The sequence below is a fragment of the Bidens hawaiensis genome, unplaced genomic scaffold (genome assembly GCF_021521415.1).
Source record: "Bidens hawaiensis isolate Kalapana, Puna unplaced genomic scaffold, B.hawaiensis_p1.1 tig00005179_1, whole genome shotgun sequence".
In the NCBI taxonomy this organism is placed as follows: domain Eukaryota; kingdom Viridiplantae; phylum Streptophyta; class Magnoliopsida; order Asterales; family Asteraceae; genus Bidens; species Bidens hawaiensis.
Genome location: NW_027491332.1, coordinates 155,001 through 176,241, shown reverse-complemented (window position 1 = coordinate 176,241; position 21,241 = coordinate 155,001). Strand labels below are relative to the sequence as shown.

Sequence of the window (21,241 nt, the reverse complement as noted above, 5' to 3'; positions counted from 1 at the left end):
TTTAAAAAAGATGCAAATATATTGACACTTGGGATTAGATAAGAGTGAAGACTAATCTATGGTTAATTAATAGATAATGACATATTGGAATCAAATTTAAGAAGTCTCTAGATATTGATATATCAACCATCAAGGTTCATAATGAAATTCTTTGCATCCAATTTGGCAATATTATAATACTTACACTTGGATACCATAGTGTTTATAATAATAACGTGTTACATTTCAAATTGACACTTTTAAATATGTTCAACTTGGTATTTTGTGGCTTTTTAAAGAGTCTTCTTAATTCAGTGTTCCTAGTCAAGTTTTCCTTTAGATGTTTCAATTTAAAACTCAATATTATATGTACTTTTTGAATCTCTCTCGATCATATATAATAAAACCTTTTATTATCGACAAGCTTGCATTTCGGCTTTTAATCAATTTTTATTTTCAATAAAAAATCAAAGATTTCAGAACTGTCATTTATAACTACTATCTCTTGTCGATTTTATAGACGTAAATCACAAGGAACATATTCAAGGCTGCTACAGTGTAGACACTCAAATAATTCCTTCTTTAAGTGTTGATCGTTTAAAAACACTTCAATTATGCGTATATCGGGAATATTCAGTTTGATTCAAAGTTCGTCGTTACAAGCTTTAACTCCATCAAATAATTTCTCACACTCGTATATAATTCATAAAATTAGAACCAATATTTAAGGATAGATGATCTTACTAGAAAGCAAAACCGGGTGGCTGAATACTTGATCAAAACTATACTCAAGAACATAGAATCTATTTAGTCAAGTTGTAAGCTTTCATGCATCTTTATTCATCATTTATAACTTAAAAGTGTTTGTATTTCCTATTAGTGATGCTCTTAGATCATGGGAAGAAATTAGGGTCAGCCTTGGAGAATCAGTTTGTTGTTAAAAAGCATTTAATGGAGCATGTCTTGTTCTTCCATGTTCATTATAGAATCTTTCATGCGACATTCCCCATCATGAAATCTTTTTTATGCAACGTCACCGCAAAATGTGATAAAAAGTTAAAAATTTTCCAGGGGAAAAAATACTTTATCTAAACTAAAAAAATAAACAGCAATTGCAAGTTATATTGCTTGACAATATTCAATTTGAATTATATAATCAAATCCACTAACAGTCATAACTTCTTTACTAACTACAACTACTACACGTGGTCTGCTTGGAGTAGACAAAGTAGGTGGAGACAAAAAAAACACTGGGTGTTTTAAAATTTTAAAATGCAAGTAAATCATTCATATTTCAGGCCCAAAATCCAGGGAATTTATTTAGCTTGAGCTCGATTTAGACCCAAATAAAGCCCATCATATACCTTGTGGCTTGTGCTATATTGTTCTAAATTGTCGTCTGAAGTGAGGACCGAGGAGCATACATTGAAAATCCTTTAGGGCAAGTACTTTTTTTGGTCTAAAGTATCTGGCTATGATTTCAATCAGGACATACTTGAGTATTGGAAGAGTTTTAATAATCTAACCCTTGTATTTGTCAATAAGACCGTGTTTCATACTTGGTTTCATAATCTTTGAGTCCATGTTAAGCATTATCTGTTTGTAACCATAGGTTGTTAAAGGTTACATGTTTTAATGCCTATTACTCGAAACCAAACCTAAAACTTGCTTGAAAGCCGACTTGAAAATATATAATACTCAATCAAACTTTTGACAATTTATCCTTTTAATAATTTAATTAAGGTTCTAGCCATTTCAACATATAATTAGGTTAATATGGCGGATCTCACTAATATGACAACAGTCCTAAACAATAAACATGAGAAAAGCATAAAAACAAATTACACCTGTTAGTGCACGAAAATTTGACACTGTGGATATGTTATCCTCACATATAATATGGATCGATTATCCTTAGAATATGTTGCAGACCCTGTCAGGATCAATGATCCTCAGTACTTATTATTTATTAACGATTTTCCTTTGTAATCTTTATATTTTGGGCAAGTATAACGGCTAGTTACCAAGTCTAACCTATAATCTCGCAATCAAGTCAACAAACCGCGTGGATAATTAAGGAAACAATTACAAAGGAAGGAATGGCTTGATTGGTGGCTTAAAATAGGGATATTTTTTATATTATCTATGTATAAATAGAGATTATGATCAGCTAGGAAAACATACACAATCCACTGCGATTACAACAACAATACACACACACACTTAGATATTCTTTGTAATCTTTGATCATAATCTTCAACCTTGTATCCTCATTTTTCATATTAATAAACTTGACGGTGATAGTTTTCACCGTCCGGGGGTTTTTTTGTGCCGGAGATTACTATAATCACGTACTATCCAACCAAAGGTTACCTCGTTGATCCTTGACCAAAGTGATTCGACCAAAGATTATCTTGTTAATCCTTGACCGAAGTCATTTTATCAAAGATTGCCTTGTTAAGTTTTGACCGAAGTAAGATTATCGTATTCAAGGGCTTTTTCCCTCGTGATCAAATCATTGTGTTCACCAAGATTACGATTACATACTCATCATTGCCGTGTTAGCACTAAACCTCACATATCAGATTTGGATACATTATCCTTGAGTGATTTTTGTCCAAAACAATTTGGCGCCCACCGTGGGGCAATTGGTGCTATAATCCAGAAAATACCCTATCAATATTCAACCATTCATACCCATATCACCATCAATGGCCTCTCAATCAACCTCTGCTTCATCAACCATGCCGTCTTCGGTTCCTCTCTCATCAAGATCTTTGCCGCCGATGCCTCCTCCGATCACGGGAGCACCACGGGCTGCTGCTGCTGGAAACAAGACGCAAATTCCAGTCTTCCAGAGCTCAAAGACCACTGCTGCCACTTCGGTGGTTAACTCTAAAAATGATGTTTCTGCTATGTTTTCACGGGTTAAGGCATACATGGAGCAGCAGAACAAAACCAACCAGAAGATCCTGCGTGAAATTGAGGATCTCAAGAAGAATAAGAGGCCACTGGAGGATCAGACTCCTTTAATGCCTAGGATTCTGGATTTCACTACTCCATGATCTGTGGCTGAACAGACTCAAGGATCCTCCATCTTCCAGCAAGGATCATCTATCCTTCAACCAGGATCTATGGATCAGCACGCTCAGGGATCCTCGATTTTCAAGCAAGGATCATCTATCCTTCAACAAGGATCCATGGGTCAGCAAACTCAAGGATCCTCGTTCCTTCAGCCATGATCCTCTAGGATTTATCACCAAGGATCCTTCAACTCCCAACTTCAAGGATCCTTCTTCCAGAATCAAGGATCCTCGGGACTTCAACATCAGAGGTCTTTGGAGGTCAATGAAGGAGACATCATCCCCATGCAAACCATTGCCTATGGTGGACCAGCCACCATGGCAGATGCTTCTTACCTTGGCTACACTTCTGGGATGCCAACGTTCAATCAACCGAGAGGTAACATGTATAATCATATATCCTTAGACACTAACCTTGGCTCTATGCAGGATACATGTATCAACCAGGCTATGGCTAAGGAACTTCAGAAGTTTAAGGATATGATATCCAGCGTGCCAGGAGTGGTCCGTCCGATTCCTGAAATACCAGAAGGAAGTCACAAGTTGTCCAGATTTGCTCCACCTATTTGTGATGCTGAAGTCCCAAAACGATTTCAGACCCACAATATGAAGGTGTATGATGGAACAACTATCCCGAAGAGCATGTGGCTCAATACAGGGAGAGAATGGAAATCAATCCAATTCCCGAAAAACTCAATGAGGCTTGTCTATGCAAGGGTTTCGGATCCACACTAACCGGATCTGCGTTAAAATGACTGCTAAGTCTTCCTCCCTTTTCTGTTACTTCTTTTTCACATTTAGTTAACTTGTTCAATAGCCAATTTTCTTGTAGTAGGAAATTTGAGAAGTTAACTAGTGATTTGTATAGAGTTGTCCAACCTTATAATGAATCCCTTAGGGATTTTGTTACAAGGTTTGGCAGGGAAGCCCTAGAGATCCCTAGTCTTGATATGGCTACGGCTGTTGAAGCATTCAAGATGTGACTTCAAAGGGGTTCCCCATTTTATGACGATCTTGTGATGACCCCATGCAGGACTTTAGATGAAGTCAGAAACAGGGCACTCAGATTTATAAGGCTAGAGGATGACAAGAAGATCCAAGAACGGTTAGGAGCTCCAACAAAACAAGAGTCATCTAACCAGAAACAAGGATCCTCATACAGGAACAACGACTCAAAGCCGTACACAAAATTCAACAATCAAAATGTCCGGGCAGTTGAAGAAGGAGAAGATGATGAGGACTACCCAAGTATTTACGAGTATTGCTTCTCTGTTGATACCCATGGTTTGATTTGTGTCATGAAAGATCTTGGAGAGAAAGCAAGGTGGCCTCGAAAAAATGAGAAAACAACATCCTTCAAAGACAAGTCCAAGTAGTGTGCATTCCATGAAGACTTTGGCCATCAAACAGAAGGTTGTATTGGTTTAAGGAGGGAAATCGGATACCTACTGAGCAAGGGTCATTTCAACGAGCTCTTGGGAAGAAAAAAGCCTAGGATCCAGGATCCTGAAGATGTACCACAGAAAGCAACTCCACCCCCACCAGACGCACAAGTAATCAACTTCATCTCTGGTGGCTCAGATATATGCGGTACTTATTTCTCCTCAGCAAAAAGATACGCCAAAGAAACAAAATTGGAGAACGGAGACCGACCAGTCATATCCACTACTTTGACGACTGACAAAAGAATCTTCTTTGACGAAGATGATAAGACAAGCATCCAGGATCCTCACAACGATGGTTTGATTATAACTTTATTTATTGCTAACCATTATGTACGCGGGATCCTAGTCGACGGTGGAAGCTCGGTCAACATCATCCAACATGACGTACTACAGAAAATGAACATCCCGGACTCAGAAATCATCCCAAGAACGTCGGTTCTAGTGGGTTTCAGTGGTGAAACTAAGAAAACATTGGGGGACATCAAACTCCCGATATACATCGAAGGGTTAAACTCTTACCAAAAGTTTTGTGTTATTGACAATCTTTCTTGTTGCAACGTTATTCTTGGCAGGCCTTGGATACATGGAATTAAGGCTGTAGCCTCTACTTACCATCAGTGCATCAAACTACCAAATCCTTGGGGAGTAGTAAGGATAGATGGTGACCAAGTGGAAGCCAAGAATTATTATTCTTCATCAATGAAGCCGACAGCTAAGCAAATGATAGCATAGCAATTACAGCAACATCCTAGGGACGTGCTGGAAGCTCGGGAGCGAGACGTAAAAGAAGTATCTTTAGATCCTGAAGATCCAGATGCGAAGGTGTTCCTAGGATCCTGTATCCCTAACGAGATCGAGGAGGATATAATATCCTTCCTAAAGCGACGAAAATCTACATTTGCCTTTAGACATTCAGACATGACAGGTATTTCAAAGGAGGTAATTACTCATAAATTGGGCCTTGATCATTCTATTAAACCCGTCCATCAGAAGCGAAGGAGATTCGCTCCTGAGAGGAACACGATCATACAAGAAGAAGTTGAAAAACTTCTTAAGGCCGGTATGATCAGAGAGGTTAAGTATCCTCGATGGCTAGCTAATGTGGTCGTTGTTTCAAAAAAGAATGGAAAGTGGAGGGTGTGTGTCAATTTTACCGATTTAAACAAGGCATGCCCCAAGGATCCTTTCCCATTACCACATATAGAATCCATGGTGGATGCAACGGCAGGGCATGAAATGCTTACCTTTATGGATTCTTCCTCTGGATTTCAACAAATTCAGATGGAACCATCTGATCAAGAGGATACAACATTCATGACTCCTACCGGCATATATTGTTATATTGCTATGCCGTTCGGACTAAGAAATGCATGGGCAACATATCAAAGATTGGTCAACATGATGTTCAAGGATCAGTTAGGCAAAACCATGGATGTCTACATAGATGACATGGTAGTGAAGTCAAAGAGGGCTGAGGATCACCATAGAGATCTTGAAGAAGCATTCAATATCCTTGATCAATATAACATGAAACTGAACCCGTCAAAATGCCATTTTGGTGTTAAGGTTGGAAAGTTTCTAGGATACATGGTGACCAAAATGGGAATAGAAGTGAGCCCAGAGCAGATAGAAGCCATCATTAATTTAAAATCTCCTGTGAATGCTAAAGATGTCCAAAGGCTGACGGGAAGAATAGCTGATCTCAACAGATTCATTTCCAGATCCTCAGAGAAGTGCAAAGACTTCTATGATATCTTGAGGAAAAATAAAAAGTTTGAATGGACTCAAAGGCACGAATATGCACTAAAGGCTCTTGAGGATTATCTATCCTCAGCGCCTGCTTTGATGAAGCCAATAGATGGTGAGCCGTTGTCCTTGTACTTAGCCGTGTCAGGTAATGCAATTAGTGCTGTTCTGGCCAAGGATCATGAAGGACAACAGCACCCGGTATATTATGTAAGTAAAAGCCTGTTAAATGCAGAGGTCAGGTATTCTCATCTTGAAAAATTAATTCTTGCTTTGATTATGGCCTCAACCAAGTTGAGACACTATTTTGAAACCATACTATTATTTTAAGAACTAATTATCCTGTTAAGAATGTGCTTAGAAAACCAGAATTGTTAGGAAAGATGGCTAAATGGGCTGTGAAATTGAGTGCATATGATATTCAGTATGAGCCCAGAACAGCCATTAAGTCACAAGCGCTTGCAGACTTTGTGGCTGATTTCAGTAGTGACATGCAAGAGGAAGCTGATTTGGAGGTTCAACAACTGGAAGAAACCAAGGATCCTTGGATCCTCTTTACTGATGGAGCATCCAACGTAAGAGGAACAGGATTGGGCATCCGACTGAAATCGCCACAGGGGGACATAATACCTCAGTCCATTGCGTGTGCTTTCCAAGCCACCAATAATGAAGCGGAATACGAAACTCTAATCTCAGGTTTGCAATTAGCTAAACACATGAGGATCAGGTATCTTCAAGTATATGTATATTCATTATTGATGACTAACCACTTTAATGGCTCATATGCTGTTAAAGGTGAAAGACTAATCAAATATCTATTTGTTGTGAAGGAACTATCAAAGTTCTTCGATTCTATTAGTATTATACAGGTACCAGGAGAAGAGAATGCTGGGGAAGATGCTCTAGCAAATTTAGCTTCATCATTGAAGATTCCAGAAGATACGAAGATCCCAATCATCCATATACTCTCACCAGCAATAGGAGAACAAGAAGTTGGGGAGATAACAGCTGACAAAGATATTGTGCCTTTGGATCCATTATCCTCAAGTAATCAAGGATCTTGGATCCTCCCGATCAAGAAGTTCATTCAAAATGGAGAGATTCCAGCCACAGAAAATCCTAAGTCCTTCAAACTTAAGGTATCACAATACATTTTATTGAATAATATTCTGTATAGGAAATCTCTTGTAGGTCCATACTTGAGATGTATCGAAGATCCTGAAATTCAAGAGGTGCTCAAAGACTTTCACGAAGGAGATTGCGGTAATCAAACCGGAGGTAGAGCCCTATTCTTTAGGATTCTGAGAACAGGATACTTCTGGCCTACCATGAAGAGAGACGCCATGGAGTACTCAAAGAAGTGTGATTCATGTCAAAGACATGGCAATATTCTACATCAGCCAACTGAGCCTATGTATCCTATATCCTTATCATGGCATTTCATGAAGTGGGGCATGGATATCGTGGGTAAGCTACCTTAAGCGCCAGGTGGAAAAGTATTTATGCTTGCAATGACTGATTACTTTTCAAAGTGGATAGAAGCAGAAGCTTTCGTTCAAGTCCGCGAAAAAGAGGTGGTATCCTTCATTAAAAGAAATATTATTACTAGATTTGGTGTCCCTTCAGAAATTATTTGTGACAATGGTTCCCAGTTTATCGGGAAAAGAACCACTAACTTTTGTGACAGTTGGGGCATTAAGATGATTACCTCCACACCAATTCATCCTCAAGCTAATGGTCAAGCTGAATCAAGTAACAAGATTATTATCAATAACTTGAAGAAGAAACTAGGATCCAAGAAATGCAAGTGGGACGAAGAGCTAACATATGTTCTTTGGGCTGATAGAACAACACCAAAGAATGCAACAGGTCAAACACCCTTCTCATTGGTGTTTGGATCAGAAGCTGTAATCCCTACGGAGATGGTGGTTCCTACTGCCAGAACAAGCATCCGTGATCCTCAAGCCAACAATGAAATCCTTCTCCGAGACCTGGATACTGTTGATGAGCTCAGAGACCTAGCTAAAATCAGAATGGCAGCATATCAACAAAGGGTAGCTGGGGCATACAACAAAAGTATCAGGATTCGAAGATTTCAAGAAGGAGATTTAGTTTTGAGGAAAGCCTTCCAAAACACAACTAATCCAGCAGATGGAAAGCTAGCGCCTAAGTGGGAAGGTCCCTACTTGATTGAGTCAGAAGCTGGAAAGGGGGCATATCACCTGCTAACTATGGAAGGCGACAGGTTACCAAGAGCATGGAATGCAATTCATCTCAAGAAATACTTTTTCTAATCAGGATCAAATATCCTCAGAAGGATCAAGGATCCTGAAATTGGTAATATCTATCCGATCACTTATTCATTTCAGATTCTTATTAATATAAGGATAATATATTTTTAACGTTTGTCTTTTTCCAAGTTTAAATAACAATGCAGATTTCAATAAGAGGTTCAATGTCTAAGAGGTTGGCCACCTCTCCTTTACATTTAAGGTACTTTACTATTTCCCTTGGCCTAGCCCACGATTGGATATGACCCCCGATGGTCATATCCCCTAAGGTTTAAAGGTTTTCACCTTTCTTATAAATTAGAGTTTCTACACTCTCGCCTGGAGCGCACGCTATTCAACGTATAGTTCGGGGCAGCAGGACCAGTACACGCTTAATGGCTGACAATTTCGTTGTTTTCTGCTATATGGAGGATCCTACGATTTATGGTAGACGTACCATACCACCAGTTTATAACGTTTTCACGTTATCTCACGTTTGGGCTAAATCCCGGTTTGGGCGAGTTCCCAGTTAACATCCGTATCTTTGGGCCAGTCCCCAATTTGGGCTTGTCCCCAGTTTTTTGGGCTTGTCCCCAGTTTTTTGGGCTTGTCCCCAGTTTGTTGGGTTTAATCCCAGTTAATATCATAAGTTATTTGCATCAGGTATCCTAAATTCAATTACGAGGATCACAAAAGGATCAATACTTGTGGTAAAAGGATATACAGCCGGAAGGGAAGTTCCCAAGGAAATTCCATGATGACAATTATATCCAGCTTGTCAAATCTCATCTGTTTTGCAGGAAGTTTGATTTCAAAGGCAAAATGACAGCTGTGATCTTATCACAACCGCCATTTTGGGGGCAATTGTTAGTGCACGGAAATTTGACACTGTGGATATGTTATCCTGGCATATAATATGGATCGATTATCCTTAGAATATGTTGCAGACCCTGTCAGGATCAATGATCATCAGTACTTATTATTTATTAACGATTTTCCTTTGTTATCTTGATATTTTGGGCAGTTATAACGGCTAGTTACCAAGTCTAACCTATAATCTCGCAATCAAGTCAACAAACCGCGTGGATAATTAAAGAAACAATTACAAAGGAAGGAATGGCTTGATTGGTGGCTTAAAATAAGGATATTTGTTATATTATCTATGTATTAATAGAAATTATGATCAGCTAGGAAAACATACACAATCCACTGCGATTACAACAACAATACACACACACACTTAGATATTCTTTGTAATCTTTGATCACAATCTCCAACCTTGTATCCTCATTTTTCATATAAATAAACTTGACGGTGATAGTTTTCACCGTCCGGGGGTTTTTTTTGTGCCGGAAATTACTATAATCACGTACTATCCGACCAAAGGTTACCTCGTTGATCCTTGACCAAAGTGATTCGACCAAAGATTATCTTGTTAATCCTTGACCGAAGTTATTTTATCAAAGATTGCCTTGTTAAGTTTTGACCGAAGTAAAATTATCGTATTCAAGGGTTTTTTCCATCGTGATCAAATCATTGTGTTCACCAAGATTACGTTTACATACTCATCATTGCCGTGTTCGCACTAAACCTCACATATCAGATTTGGATATATTATCCTTGAGTGATTTTTGTCTAAAACAACACCCTAAATACATGTGTGCGAATTTGGGCTATTAAAATTTTCTGTTGGACTCTAATTTTTATGTGTGTTTACCTTTTTTCTTCAACCTTATGTCTACTATGAATTATTAAAAATTTGTATAGACTTCTCTTTAATAGTATACCAATTAGAGTGTCTTTCACTTAGGGGGTGTTTGGCCTAGCTTTTTTATCAAAGCTTATAGCTTTTTTAGTTTTTTTTTTCACAAAATAAGTTTAACTTGGTGTTTGGTTTAGCTTTTTAAGCTTATGCTTATTAGCTTATATAAGCTTATTTGAATATGGTTTTTTAGCTTATTTGATAAAGCTTATTGGTTTAAGAGTGTAAATTACTCATTTGTCCTCAAATGATGGTGGATTAGTAATTATTACTCTAACAAATTAAAGATTGTTGGATTTAACAACTTATTAAGACACATAATTAACTTGTAAAATATAAGCTAATCTAAACACTTAAAAGAAGCTTATCAAATAATAAAAAAAAGCTATAAGGTAATTTTATATATAAGCATAAGCTTAATAATAAAAGCTAGGCCAAACACCCCCTTAAACGAGAAACATGATAGTCACAAATGGGTTACATTTTGCTCAAGGATTGTTGATTTTAGTGCCATCAAGAATTTAAGATTATATTAGTCTAATTGAGTTACCATTGAAGAGGTTTTCTCTACTTATGAGTTCTCAATATTATAACCGTTTAATTGTTGACAACTATAATCATCGTCCCACGAAGACTTAATAAGAATCATCCACATAAGAGTTCTTACGATAGGGCTATAAGGGGATTTTTCTATATGTTTGTCCACTTTGTTAATGAGTCCCTTTTTTTTCCTATTTTCTAACTCCGGTCATTGTGGTATAGCACTGCCGATTGTTGTGGTATATTGCCGCCGGTGTTATACCCTGTTACGTCGGAAGCCGTTGCCACGCTCCCATCTCCCCCCCCCCCCCCCCATTAAAAAACCACTTCATTTAATAACTAGTTACCACCCGCACCATTAAGCCACATCCTTCCACTCCGGCGCAACGTTTTACACCTTTTAACGCCAACAACACCGTAAAAGGCGATACGTACCCGACATTGGTTTGACGCCCGTGGGCGCAAAAAGACAATGGCAGCCTAATAACTATTTAAAAGACTAAGATAAATAAGTTTGACCAAGATAACTAAGTACCAAGAAATAAAAACTAATAGGATAGACTGAAGTCAATCAACGAACAGTTCCCAAAAATTTGAAAAGCTCAAAAACCTTCAAACTACTTTTTTGGTAACTGAAGTGAAGAATACGTTAATTAGTTCATAATCCCTATTTCAGTGAAAATAGTTGATGTACATGTATTAAAAAATTATCTTCAAAACCAAATCCTTTCTCTTTGGAAATACATCTCTATAATATATATAAACGAAAACATAAAAATCTTACGTGTCGAGATGTGGTCGCTCCCTATTTTTTTAGAGTCACCAGATTTGTTTGATTTTTAAATGGAGACTTCTCATACATTTAAACCGAATTCATGAGTATGGGTCTTATCAAACCCAGATATTTTTAAACGGGTTATAACATCTCAATAAATTAAAAACTAATCTCACCAAATATTTGATATAAAAATCCTATAAAGTAGGGATATACTAAAAATTAATATCTGATTTATTTAAAAAAAATATATTATTTATAATTAAAAAACATATCATAGAAACATCTAAACGATTTACAATGAAGTGACAGGCAAGCAGGCAACAAACTACGCCGCAACTCCTTTTTGGATAGTAAAATAAACGGGTATTAAGTCTCATCAAACTCATATAACTTTTAAACCGTGTTAGAACATTTCATTTATTTGTGAAGCAGTTAATCATCAAACCATAAGTATATTATTAACTTTCATATAATTAAAAAAATAAAAATTCAAAAAATAAATAAATATTAGAAACAAATAATATAAAACAACCCTCGTAATACGGGGGATAAAAACTAGTATCTTATATATTTGCTTACATTTAAATATTGTGACATCGGCTTACAGTTATTATCGTTTTTAATGTTAAAAACATGTACATATATATATATATATACTCAGCTACTCAGGTTGCAAACGAGTAAAGCCGTTCGTGAGTTGTTCGAGATCAGTTTGCGAAAAAGCAAAGTAAGCTTGTTTAATAAACGCACTCGACTTTTATTTATCGAGTTCAAGCTAGCTCGCAAGCCTAAACAAGACTGTCATTTATATATAGTTTTTTAATATATATATTTAATATTTATTAATTAATATATATAATGTTGTATGAAAAATAACTAAATACATATATTATTTTATACATAAAATTAATAAATTATAATTGAAAAAAAAATATAAATATAAGTACATAAAAATAATTAATAAATAGTAACGAATCGAGCCTGAGCTAAGCTCGATCTTGAAAATATATTCATGAGCCAAGCTCGAGCTTTGAATATAGAGTTCTAAATGACTTCGAGCTCCATGTAAATTAAACAGGCCGAGCTGGATCCTAGTCAAGCTCAATTCGACACGTTTGCAATACCTCTACCGCTAAGAAAACTTAATCGATACAATAAATATATATCTTGAATCTCAAATAACCCAGAAAAAGAAACCGTGTGACATGATCATATGATATTATATTAATCTCTTAACCTGCAAAGTTTTTTTAATTGTTTCAGGATGTTTTGGCTTTGTAAAACAAGAGAGTGTGCTTCATTGGACCAATTGGTGGCTCCTTACACATTGGAACCGACTTTCAGACGTAAACCCTAAACTTCAGCACCCCTTGTAAATTTATTTAAAATCGTACAACAGTTTAGTTCATTTTAAAATATTTGGTGTTTAAAAAAATTATAAAAATAAGCGGCAAATCTGTGTGCAATTGCCTTACGAACGAAGTACTGTGAGGTGTACCCTGGTCCCTGAATCATAACACTTCCAATAATTAATGTTTATATATTTATTTAATTGAAATAGGGGCTGGATGGCTGGGATGGTGCAAAAATGACAAACAAACATAGTTAAACTAATCTATGAAGTTATGGCGATCACAGATTTTGCAGTTGCCAGTTGTGTAGTTTGGTTCTTGCAGGTAGTATATGCTGTTGCGGCTAGCGATATATATCCATTTTATTTTGTGAGGTTTAGTCTAACATGGGAACGACAAATATATACATTGTACTATATTGTAGTCTAAAAGCGTCGAAAAAATGACAAAATATTATCTATCTGAATATAAAGTCTCAATTCCAACAAGTAAAAAGCAAGTCAAAAGGGGGGATATTTCCTTATTTCGAAATGGTTGATTATGAGATATTTCGATTTTTTTTCATTTTTTTATTGAGTTGTGTATATTTCGATACATATAAAAGATACCCCAAATCGTTTTTTTTATACTTGTTCCATATAGTCTGCTTTAACTCGAATGAATGTTCTGAAGAAACATCAATTAAGTTATGTTCTAGAAAAAGAGGATTCTTGCATTTTTGCCCTCCGGCTGAGAAAGCATTAATTTATCATTTATCGGTAAAATAACTTCTAATTAAAATACTTCAATTGGTACACGCAAGAAATAGGCCAATTCCGCAGCTTTTTGTTCCATTTCCCGTGGAGTAAAATTCTCATCAGTACGAGTCAATGGAATGGCTCCCTGGCCTCTTATATCCATATAAAGGACACGCCGAACATAAATACCCTCTTTAACTTCTATTCTGACGGATTGAATATCTTTTATAAGAAATCGGAGGAAGACCCGACGATTTTTTCCAGAAAATCCCCAACGAAAGATACACAAACCTAAACTTTTGTTTTAAACTAAGTGATATATCTTACATAAAAAGTGGGTTTATGGATGCTTAACATGCAAATATGCAATATATAAGATTAAACAAACCTTTTTATTATTTAATTTACCCAATGAATTTCTAGTTAGTTTGGTTCTTGAATATAGGTGTTGAATATGTGCTTAGTATTTATTTAATTTTGATAGTTACAAACAAAATACATGGGAAATTTTGTTTGAAATGATTCTAACTAAGCCTTATTGACAACATATGTTTTTGGAAGGACGTGTAGTTGATCTTATATTGCGTGCGCTTTAGCAAAACAAATCCAACAAACCATAAACCAATTTCTGGAACATTAAATTCCGAGACCATTCATGCCAACGTACAAGTTCCACCCACACAAAGAGGTTTGTGTAACATGTGATGAGGAACGATCGATTGTCGTTCCATCAATAACGACGAACATCGTATTTACTCTTGTAACGTCCTAAATACTATGCATGTGAGAAATTAACTTGTTTTAAAACTTTAATTGTGGAAACAATCTCAACAAAACTCATCAACACATTAAATATGTTGCGAGGTTGTGGTTTAAAATATATAAATGAACACACACTGACAAATTTGAATTTGACATACCAAAAATTAACATGTTTGATTCCACCCAGGACTTGAACTTCAATCTATGAATCATGTGTGTTTAACCTGAAAGTATATGCACGCAGTATTAGTATAAAGCTACATGATACGTTGATAACTATGAAATAGTGTACAAACTTAAAGAATTGTTTTGCAAAAAAAATAACCATTCGAATATAATTATACATTAAGAAATTTCCACTTAGCTCTTTCTTAAACATAGTGCACGTATATACAATTAGCCATATATCATGACTTTATGTCTTGGTCATATATGGACACACTCATCACATATTATTGTATCATAGTAAAACTCTTGTTGCCTAAGATATCATAAGCCGCCAAGACTTGCATATACGCGGTGACTAAACTCAAAAAATCATTATCATTTCACATGGGATCAACATCAACCCATATTGATTCTCGAAAACATTTTCAAAAATATTCAGATTATCTTACAGCTGTAACATGATACAATCCAAAACACAAGTAAATGCACCAATCTTATTATCAATGTTTCTTAACAATCCAACAATCCTTTCTTCACCAACTAAATTTGACCAACACTTGCACTATTTAACACCACCGCCATCTTCCACCATTTACAATCACCAACCGCCATTATCCACCTCTCTCTACTTACTCTCTTTCTTCCACCGTATGCCTTTGATTTTATCGCCAACTTATTACTCATCTCTCTTACTTTAAAGTAAAATGGACACAAACATCGATTCCAATCTTACCACCACTCCATCTCCGCCACCTCATGCCACCACCGCCACCGGTAGTCCACCGCGTACCAATAACAGAAAGTCAAAAGGCAAAGGAGGTCCTGACAATGCTAAGTTTAAGTACCGAGGCGTTAGACAACGCTCATGGGGTAAATGGGTAGCTGAGATCCGTGAGCCACGTAAACGAACCAGACGGTGGCTCGGTACGTTCTCCACGGCCGAAGACGCGGCTCGTGCGTACGACCGAGCCGCCGTGATTCTTTACGGCTCCAGAGCTCAGCTTAACCTCCAGCAGCCTAGCGACGGTAGTAATAATAATAATTCCACCGGCGCTACAGCTGCTGGTACCGGTACCACTTCCACCTTCTCAAGAGGTCGAAGTGGTACTAGTACCGGTGCGTCGTCGTCTACAACGACGACGCTCCGGCCGATACTGCCTCGGCCGGCAGCTTTTAATCTCACATTCTCACCTTCTCAAACACCACCTTCTAATATACCCATTTTAGCTAATTATATGCCGTACCAATTTTACCCTACCGTACAACAAAACACAAATTGTGGTGGAAAATACGCCGTACAACTTGTGCAACAACCTCCGTACATGCCCTACATGAATAAAGACAGTCATGTTAATGTTGTTGTTGAGGACCCCACTTTAAGGATGTCCACAAGTACTCCAACCTCGTATGATCCGAACAGTGACACAAACCCTAGAAGAACATCGTTACAACAATGTGATAATTATCATCAACCCATGAAGGAGGATATGAGTAATAATATTAATTCGTTGGTGGGTGCGGTTGGAGCAAATCTTTCAATTGTCGGAGACTCGGTTTCGGATCCGACAACCGCGGTTGGTGGTGACCCGTTTTGGTCATTGACAAATGATGATGAGTATCCACCACCTAGTATATGGGACTATGGAGATCCATCGTTTGATTTTTAAAGGTTAGAGAATTTTGGTTGTGGGAATTGAAATTAAAATAATTTGATTCGAGTTTGGATAATATATGGAGTTGAAGAAGCTAGCTAGCTAGTTGGTATAATTGAAGACAAAGAAGTTGGATTAATTAATTAATTAATTTCCTAGCTCGGTTTAATCTGGATATTATATTGCTGGTTGTGATGTCATGAACGATATTTATAATGTACCAAAGAATTAGGGTTAGGGTTTGAGTGATATTGAAGGTGAAGATTTCATATATTGGTCTTATTGTTTGAAAAGGTATGTCTACTCTTTTTACCAATTGAATGAAATTTATTAAGATTTCAGGTACTTAGTTTAGTCTTCTTGGTTTGATCATCCTCTTTTATCTTTTGTGGAGACTAATTACTTTTCGCTCTAATCAGGGCTATAAATTCTTGATTAGATTAATATTATTCATGATTGTATTGTTGTTCGATCAGGCTTTGATCAATGCAATTTAATTCGGCACCCTTTAGGCATGCATCATATATAAGGGTCTGCTATCAAACGAATACTTGAGGGCTCGTCGAATGGTCGTTTAGGTTAATTAGGGCTTAATTATAGTCACCCTACCTTTAAATGGGCGGTTGAGTGTTTAATCAAATGGCTGGTTTGGTTGAGGGTGGCGTATTTGAGATTGGGTTGGTGTAGGATTAGTAGCTAGGGCCCTTGGTTTAGCTGGTTGCTTAAAACAAAAGGGCGTATTTCTTTTCATAAGGGGTCGGGTTACTTTGATTTACTATAGGTGTGTCGTTCTTTACAGAAGATTGTCATGTAACAGGGAGTTGGTCTTGCCGCGGGGAGTGAATTCAACTTATTCAGGTATATAGGCCAACGGAAAATAACAAAGGCCGGCATAAATTAGAGAAAAATATAACTTCATTTCTATTTCATAAACTTCTGCATTTCTTATCTTAAACCGTTATATATATAGTTCTCGTTTTGTGTTTCAAAATTTAGTACCAAACGTTTTTAGAGTATTGCATCGGAGTAGATTGCTGTATATAAGTATCCATGAACGGGAAATCGGGTTACTCTGAAATTTAGAACTTTTTCACATTTAAATGTTTTGATTGTTAATGATCAGTTACGGACTTACGGATCCAAAAAGTTTTCTAGTAGGTTCATTGTTTGTTTTCAAACGGTTTGATTTCATAGGTCTAGACATAAAAATTTCTAGGTCGTATAACGATACAATAATAAGAAAAAACGTTGTCATAAAAAACATGAATTCACATACATTTGCCATCGGTGTATCCGTATACCAATGGGTTGGTGACCCGGTTTTTTGTCCTGACAGTTAAAACAACTCTTAGAATTTTATGTTAACATCACAAGTCGTATATATATAGACAAAAAGAGTTTTATAAACTTGTATACAAATGTTACAATTGCATACACCTTTTCACTTAATTACTAGGACAATCCCCTTTGTCTAGTAATGCCAAATCTTCAACTTTCTCCTGATATCTAGATAAATGCGAAGCATATATATTATATATGAATCTGTAAACTAACTATAAAGCCAAGAATCTAGTCCTAAACTTTTAAAACACAAGGCATTAGCACAATAACACAACACAGGAAAAAGCTAACTTGTTAAAGTGGCATGCATGTGCTACAATACTTGATGATACATATTGCTTAACCTTTGCTTGACTATTGCAGTTAACCTATACAACATAGGCCTTCTGCCGGAGGGTAGATGCTATATGATGGACGGTAGAGTTCAAAAAAATTATAGGCGTATGAAATAATTATTACCGTTTAAAAATCGTGGGTGGAAGTTGACTTAAAAATGAAATTGAAAAAATGTATGGATAAAAGTTAAAATGGTCAATGTTGTAACTCTTAAATTTAAAAAAAAATTAGTAAGTTTAAAGGGTAATTTTGTAACTATTTTTTTAACATGTTGAGATTCACATGAAACATATTTTATAGCGGACAACTTTGCTCTCTTATGTTACATGCTTTAATGGGTGTCGTGTAAGGCCCCGTTACCGGTAACCCTACTTTCGTGTTGGATTTACTCATAAACACAGTTCTAAATATCAGAGTTAATTAAAATATTTATGCGGAATATAAAACTTTCATTAAACATTACATAATTCATAACTTGTCTCAAAACATCCTTTGTCTTTCACATTAAAGCATTAAAATTAGAACATCATAAGTCTTCAGATGCCAGATTCTTGTTCAGTGCCATGTGTCTCCTCAAGCGAGCTGCCTCATCCTACTCACATGCGTGCATACTAAAAGTCAGCTACGCTGAGTGAGTTCTAGATAATCACATAATCATACCATTCACATAACATTATATTCTTTCATTCATACTTTTATACTTTCACACTTTCATACTTTCTTACATTCATACTTTCTTACTTTCATACTTTCTTTTGTATTAACTTACTTTCATATCTTACGTTATAAAGAGCATTACGCCCTACATTCCTCGAGTATTATTAGGGCTCGGTACCCTCCTTCCTCGAGTATTATTAAGGCTCGGCACCCTCCTTCCTCGAGTATTATTAGGGCTCGGTACCCTCCTTCCTCGAGTATTATTAGGGATCGGTACCCTCTTTCCACGAGTATTATTAGGGCTCGGTTTCCCTCTTTCCACGAGTATTATTAGGGCTCGGTTTCCCTCTTTCCTCGAATATTAGTAGGGTTCGGTTCCCTAGTTCTCGAATATTAGTAGGGTTCGATTCCCTCTTCGTTACCATACAACCATACATCGTACCTCGAGTATTATTAGGGCTCGGTACCCTTTTCGTAACCATACAACCATCCTTTCCTTCTTTTATTAACTTTATCACATTCATACACATAAGCATACATATCATACTTACCTTAACTTAGCGTTACAACCTGACAGTACGTGCAATATCCGAAGATCGTTCACGTACCATCAAGCAATCATTCATACATTTCACATTATCCACATAAGGCATACACTTATCTCTTAGGATAAGTGTATTAACAAACATATTGAGTATGCACACAACCCCGAAAACATAACACATAAATGGGGCTAGAAACTCACCTGAACACGGTTACGTTCTCCGTTGATCGTAATCCCTTTCTTCAGTTGTGCACGGCTGACTGTATAACAAGTATACATATCAATTTAACTATCACTACTTGTAACATCTTTCTAGTCTTAATTACTACCCACAACGAACGGGGGTCCGGGGGCAGCGCCCCTGGCAGCGGGGTCTAGGGGCGGCAGCCCCTAGCAGGGTCCAAGGGGCAGAGCCCCTGGCTGGGGTCGAGCTGCCAGGTCAGCTTGGAAAAATTTTATTTCCATTAACTGTCTTAACACATTTTTCATTAGGTTTTTAATTTATTTTCTAATCGAACTTGGCTTTAGGCGAAGTTAAACCTCAGGCGAACTTGGCTTTAGGCGAAGTTAAACCTCAGGCGAACTTGGCTTTAGGCGAAGTTAAACCTCAGGCGAACTTGGCTTTAGGCGAAGTTAAACCTCAGGCGAACTTATCATCAGGCGAACTTAGCTTGCAGGCGAAGTTCATCAGGCGAACTTAGCTTGCAGGCGAAGTTCATCGCTTGAAGGCGAAGTTGCCCAGATGAAGGCGAAGTTGCCCAGATGAAGGCGAAGTTGCCCAGATGTCCGCTGTTTCGGTTTCTGATCAACATTTCGGGCGATTTTAACACCCTTGTTAAGGTTCAATACCACCCACTACACTTCCCGACCATTTTCGGTCGTTTATACACTAAAAGCTCGGATCTTTAAACTTCCAAGATCAAGAATCATACCTTTTGAGCTTGTTTGGATCTCGTTATCTTAGTATCACCACTAATACTTTCTCTCTTACCCGGACCTCGCTCGATCCTTCCTTCTTTCTCGGCCCGGCCGGCGGCGGTTTTTGGGTGTGCTTGGTGTGTGTGTATGTGTGTGTTTAGGAGAGTGGGGAAAAATGAAGATATTTTGGGATTTTGGGGGTATTTATATCCCTGAAATCCCATTCTCATTTAACCCATCTCAATTAATTCAAGTCCAAGACCCGCTCCTTCCCCGACATTAATCAATTACGCGAAATCACTAAACATAACTTCCTTTATTCAACATTATAAATTTTAGGATGTTACATGTCGCTCATGCATTGAAAATTGTAAATTACTTGAAATATAAGTCTCTCAATTTGCACATAAGTGATGCATTATTATATATAGTATACATAGGTGTTCTCGTAATCCCGGTACCTACCGTGTAGGTCTGCCCATGTTTATATGATCGAAAACTTATATTACATCATGGATTTTTTCTATAACATAAACTATAAATGGAAAGTTAACTTCAACTAAAAGATCATCAACCATTAAAATTACAGTTAACCACGCATAAAAAATTGGCTGGTAATCTCATATAGCCGTATCATTTTCTCAGTTGAAATTAAATCGCAAAATGATAAAGTTTGAATTATTAAATCCAATAACCCTATGGAAAAAATGTTGTTTTAGAATAAATTCACAATGAGACACGATAGGTACGGAAAGGCGGAAACACATGTTCTCTTGTTTCATCATGCAAAACGTCGGGACCCCAATATAGTGAGGGTTGTGACATCTGGAAAACATAATATTAAAAATGTTAAATCACTCGTCCATCAACCACTTTATGAAAGAAAATACCATAAAAATTCATTCACCAAACATTCTAGCTAGTACATGTAATATTATGAGTATTCGTTTCCTTTCTCTTCTCTTGCACCATGAACGTACGTTTAGTACTTGTGAAAGATCATCTAATCATCTTTTCCTTTTCTCTCTATTCTCCCCTACACTCTTTCTGACTTGGCTCCTTCCTTTCATATGTTAGCTCGTACTCCTATCAATTTTACATTGGATGGAACGAGTATGTCTCATTCCATCTTTAGATTGTAGATTACGTAAATCCTTAAATCTTTAATAAC

At 36.9% G+C, this 21,241-nt stretch overlaps 1 protein-coding gene across 1 annotated transcript; it reads left to right on the top strand.

Moving 5' to 3' along the window:
• The first annotated feature begins 14,878 nt into the window (after window positions 1-14,878).
• LOC143629184 (ethylene-responsive transcription factor ABI4-like) lies at window positions 14,879-16,562 on the top strand. The gene has a single exon (XM_077098523.1). The coding sequence runs from the start codon at window positions 15,327-15,329 to the stop codon at window positions 16,287-16,289; it is 963 nt and encodes a 320-aa protein (XP_076954638.1). The 5' UTR covers window positions 14,879-15,326; the 3' UTR covers window positions 16,290-16,562.
• The last annotated feature ends 4,679 nt before the right edge of the window (window positions 16,563-21,241 follow it).

Coding starts and splice junctions, on each gene's coding strand:
- LOC143629184 (XM_077098523.1), top strand. CDS start 15,327: ATGGACACAAACATCGATTCCAATCTTACCACCACTCCATCTCCGCCA.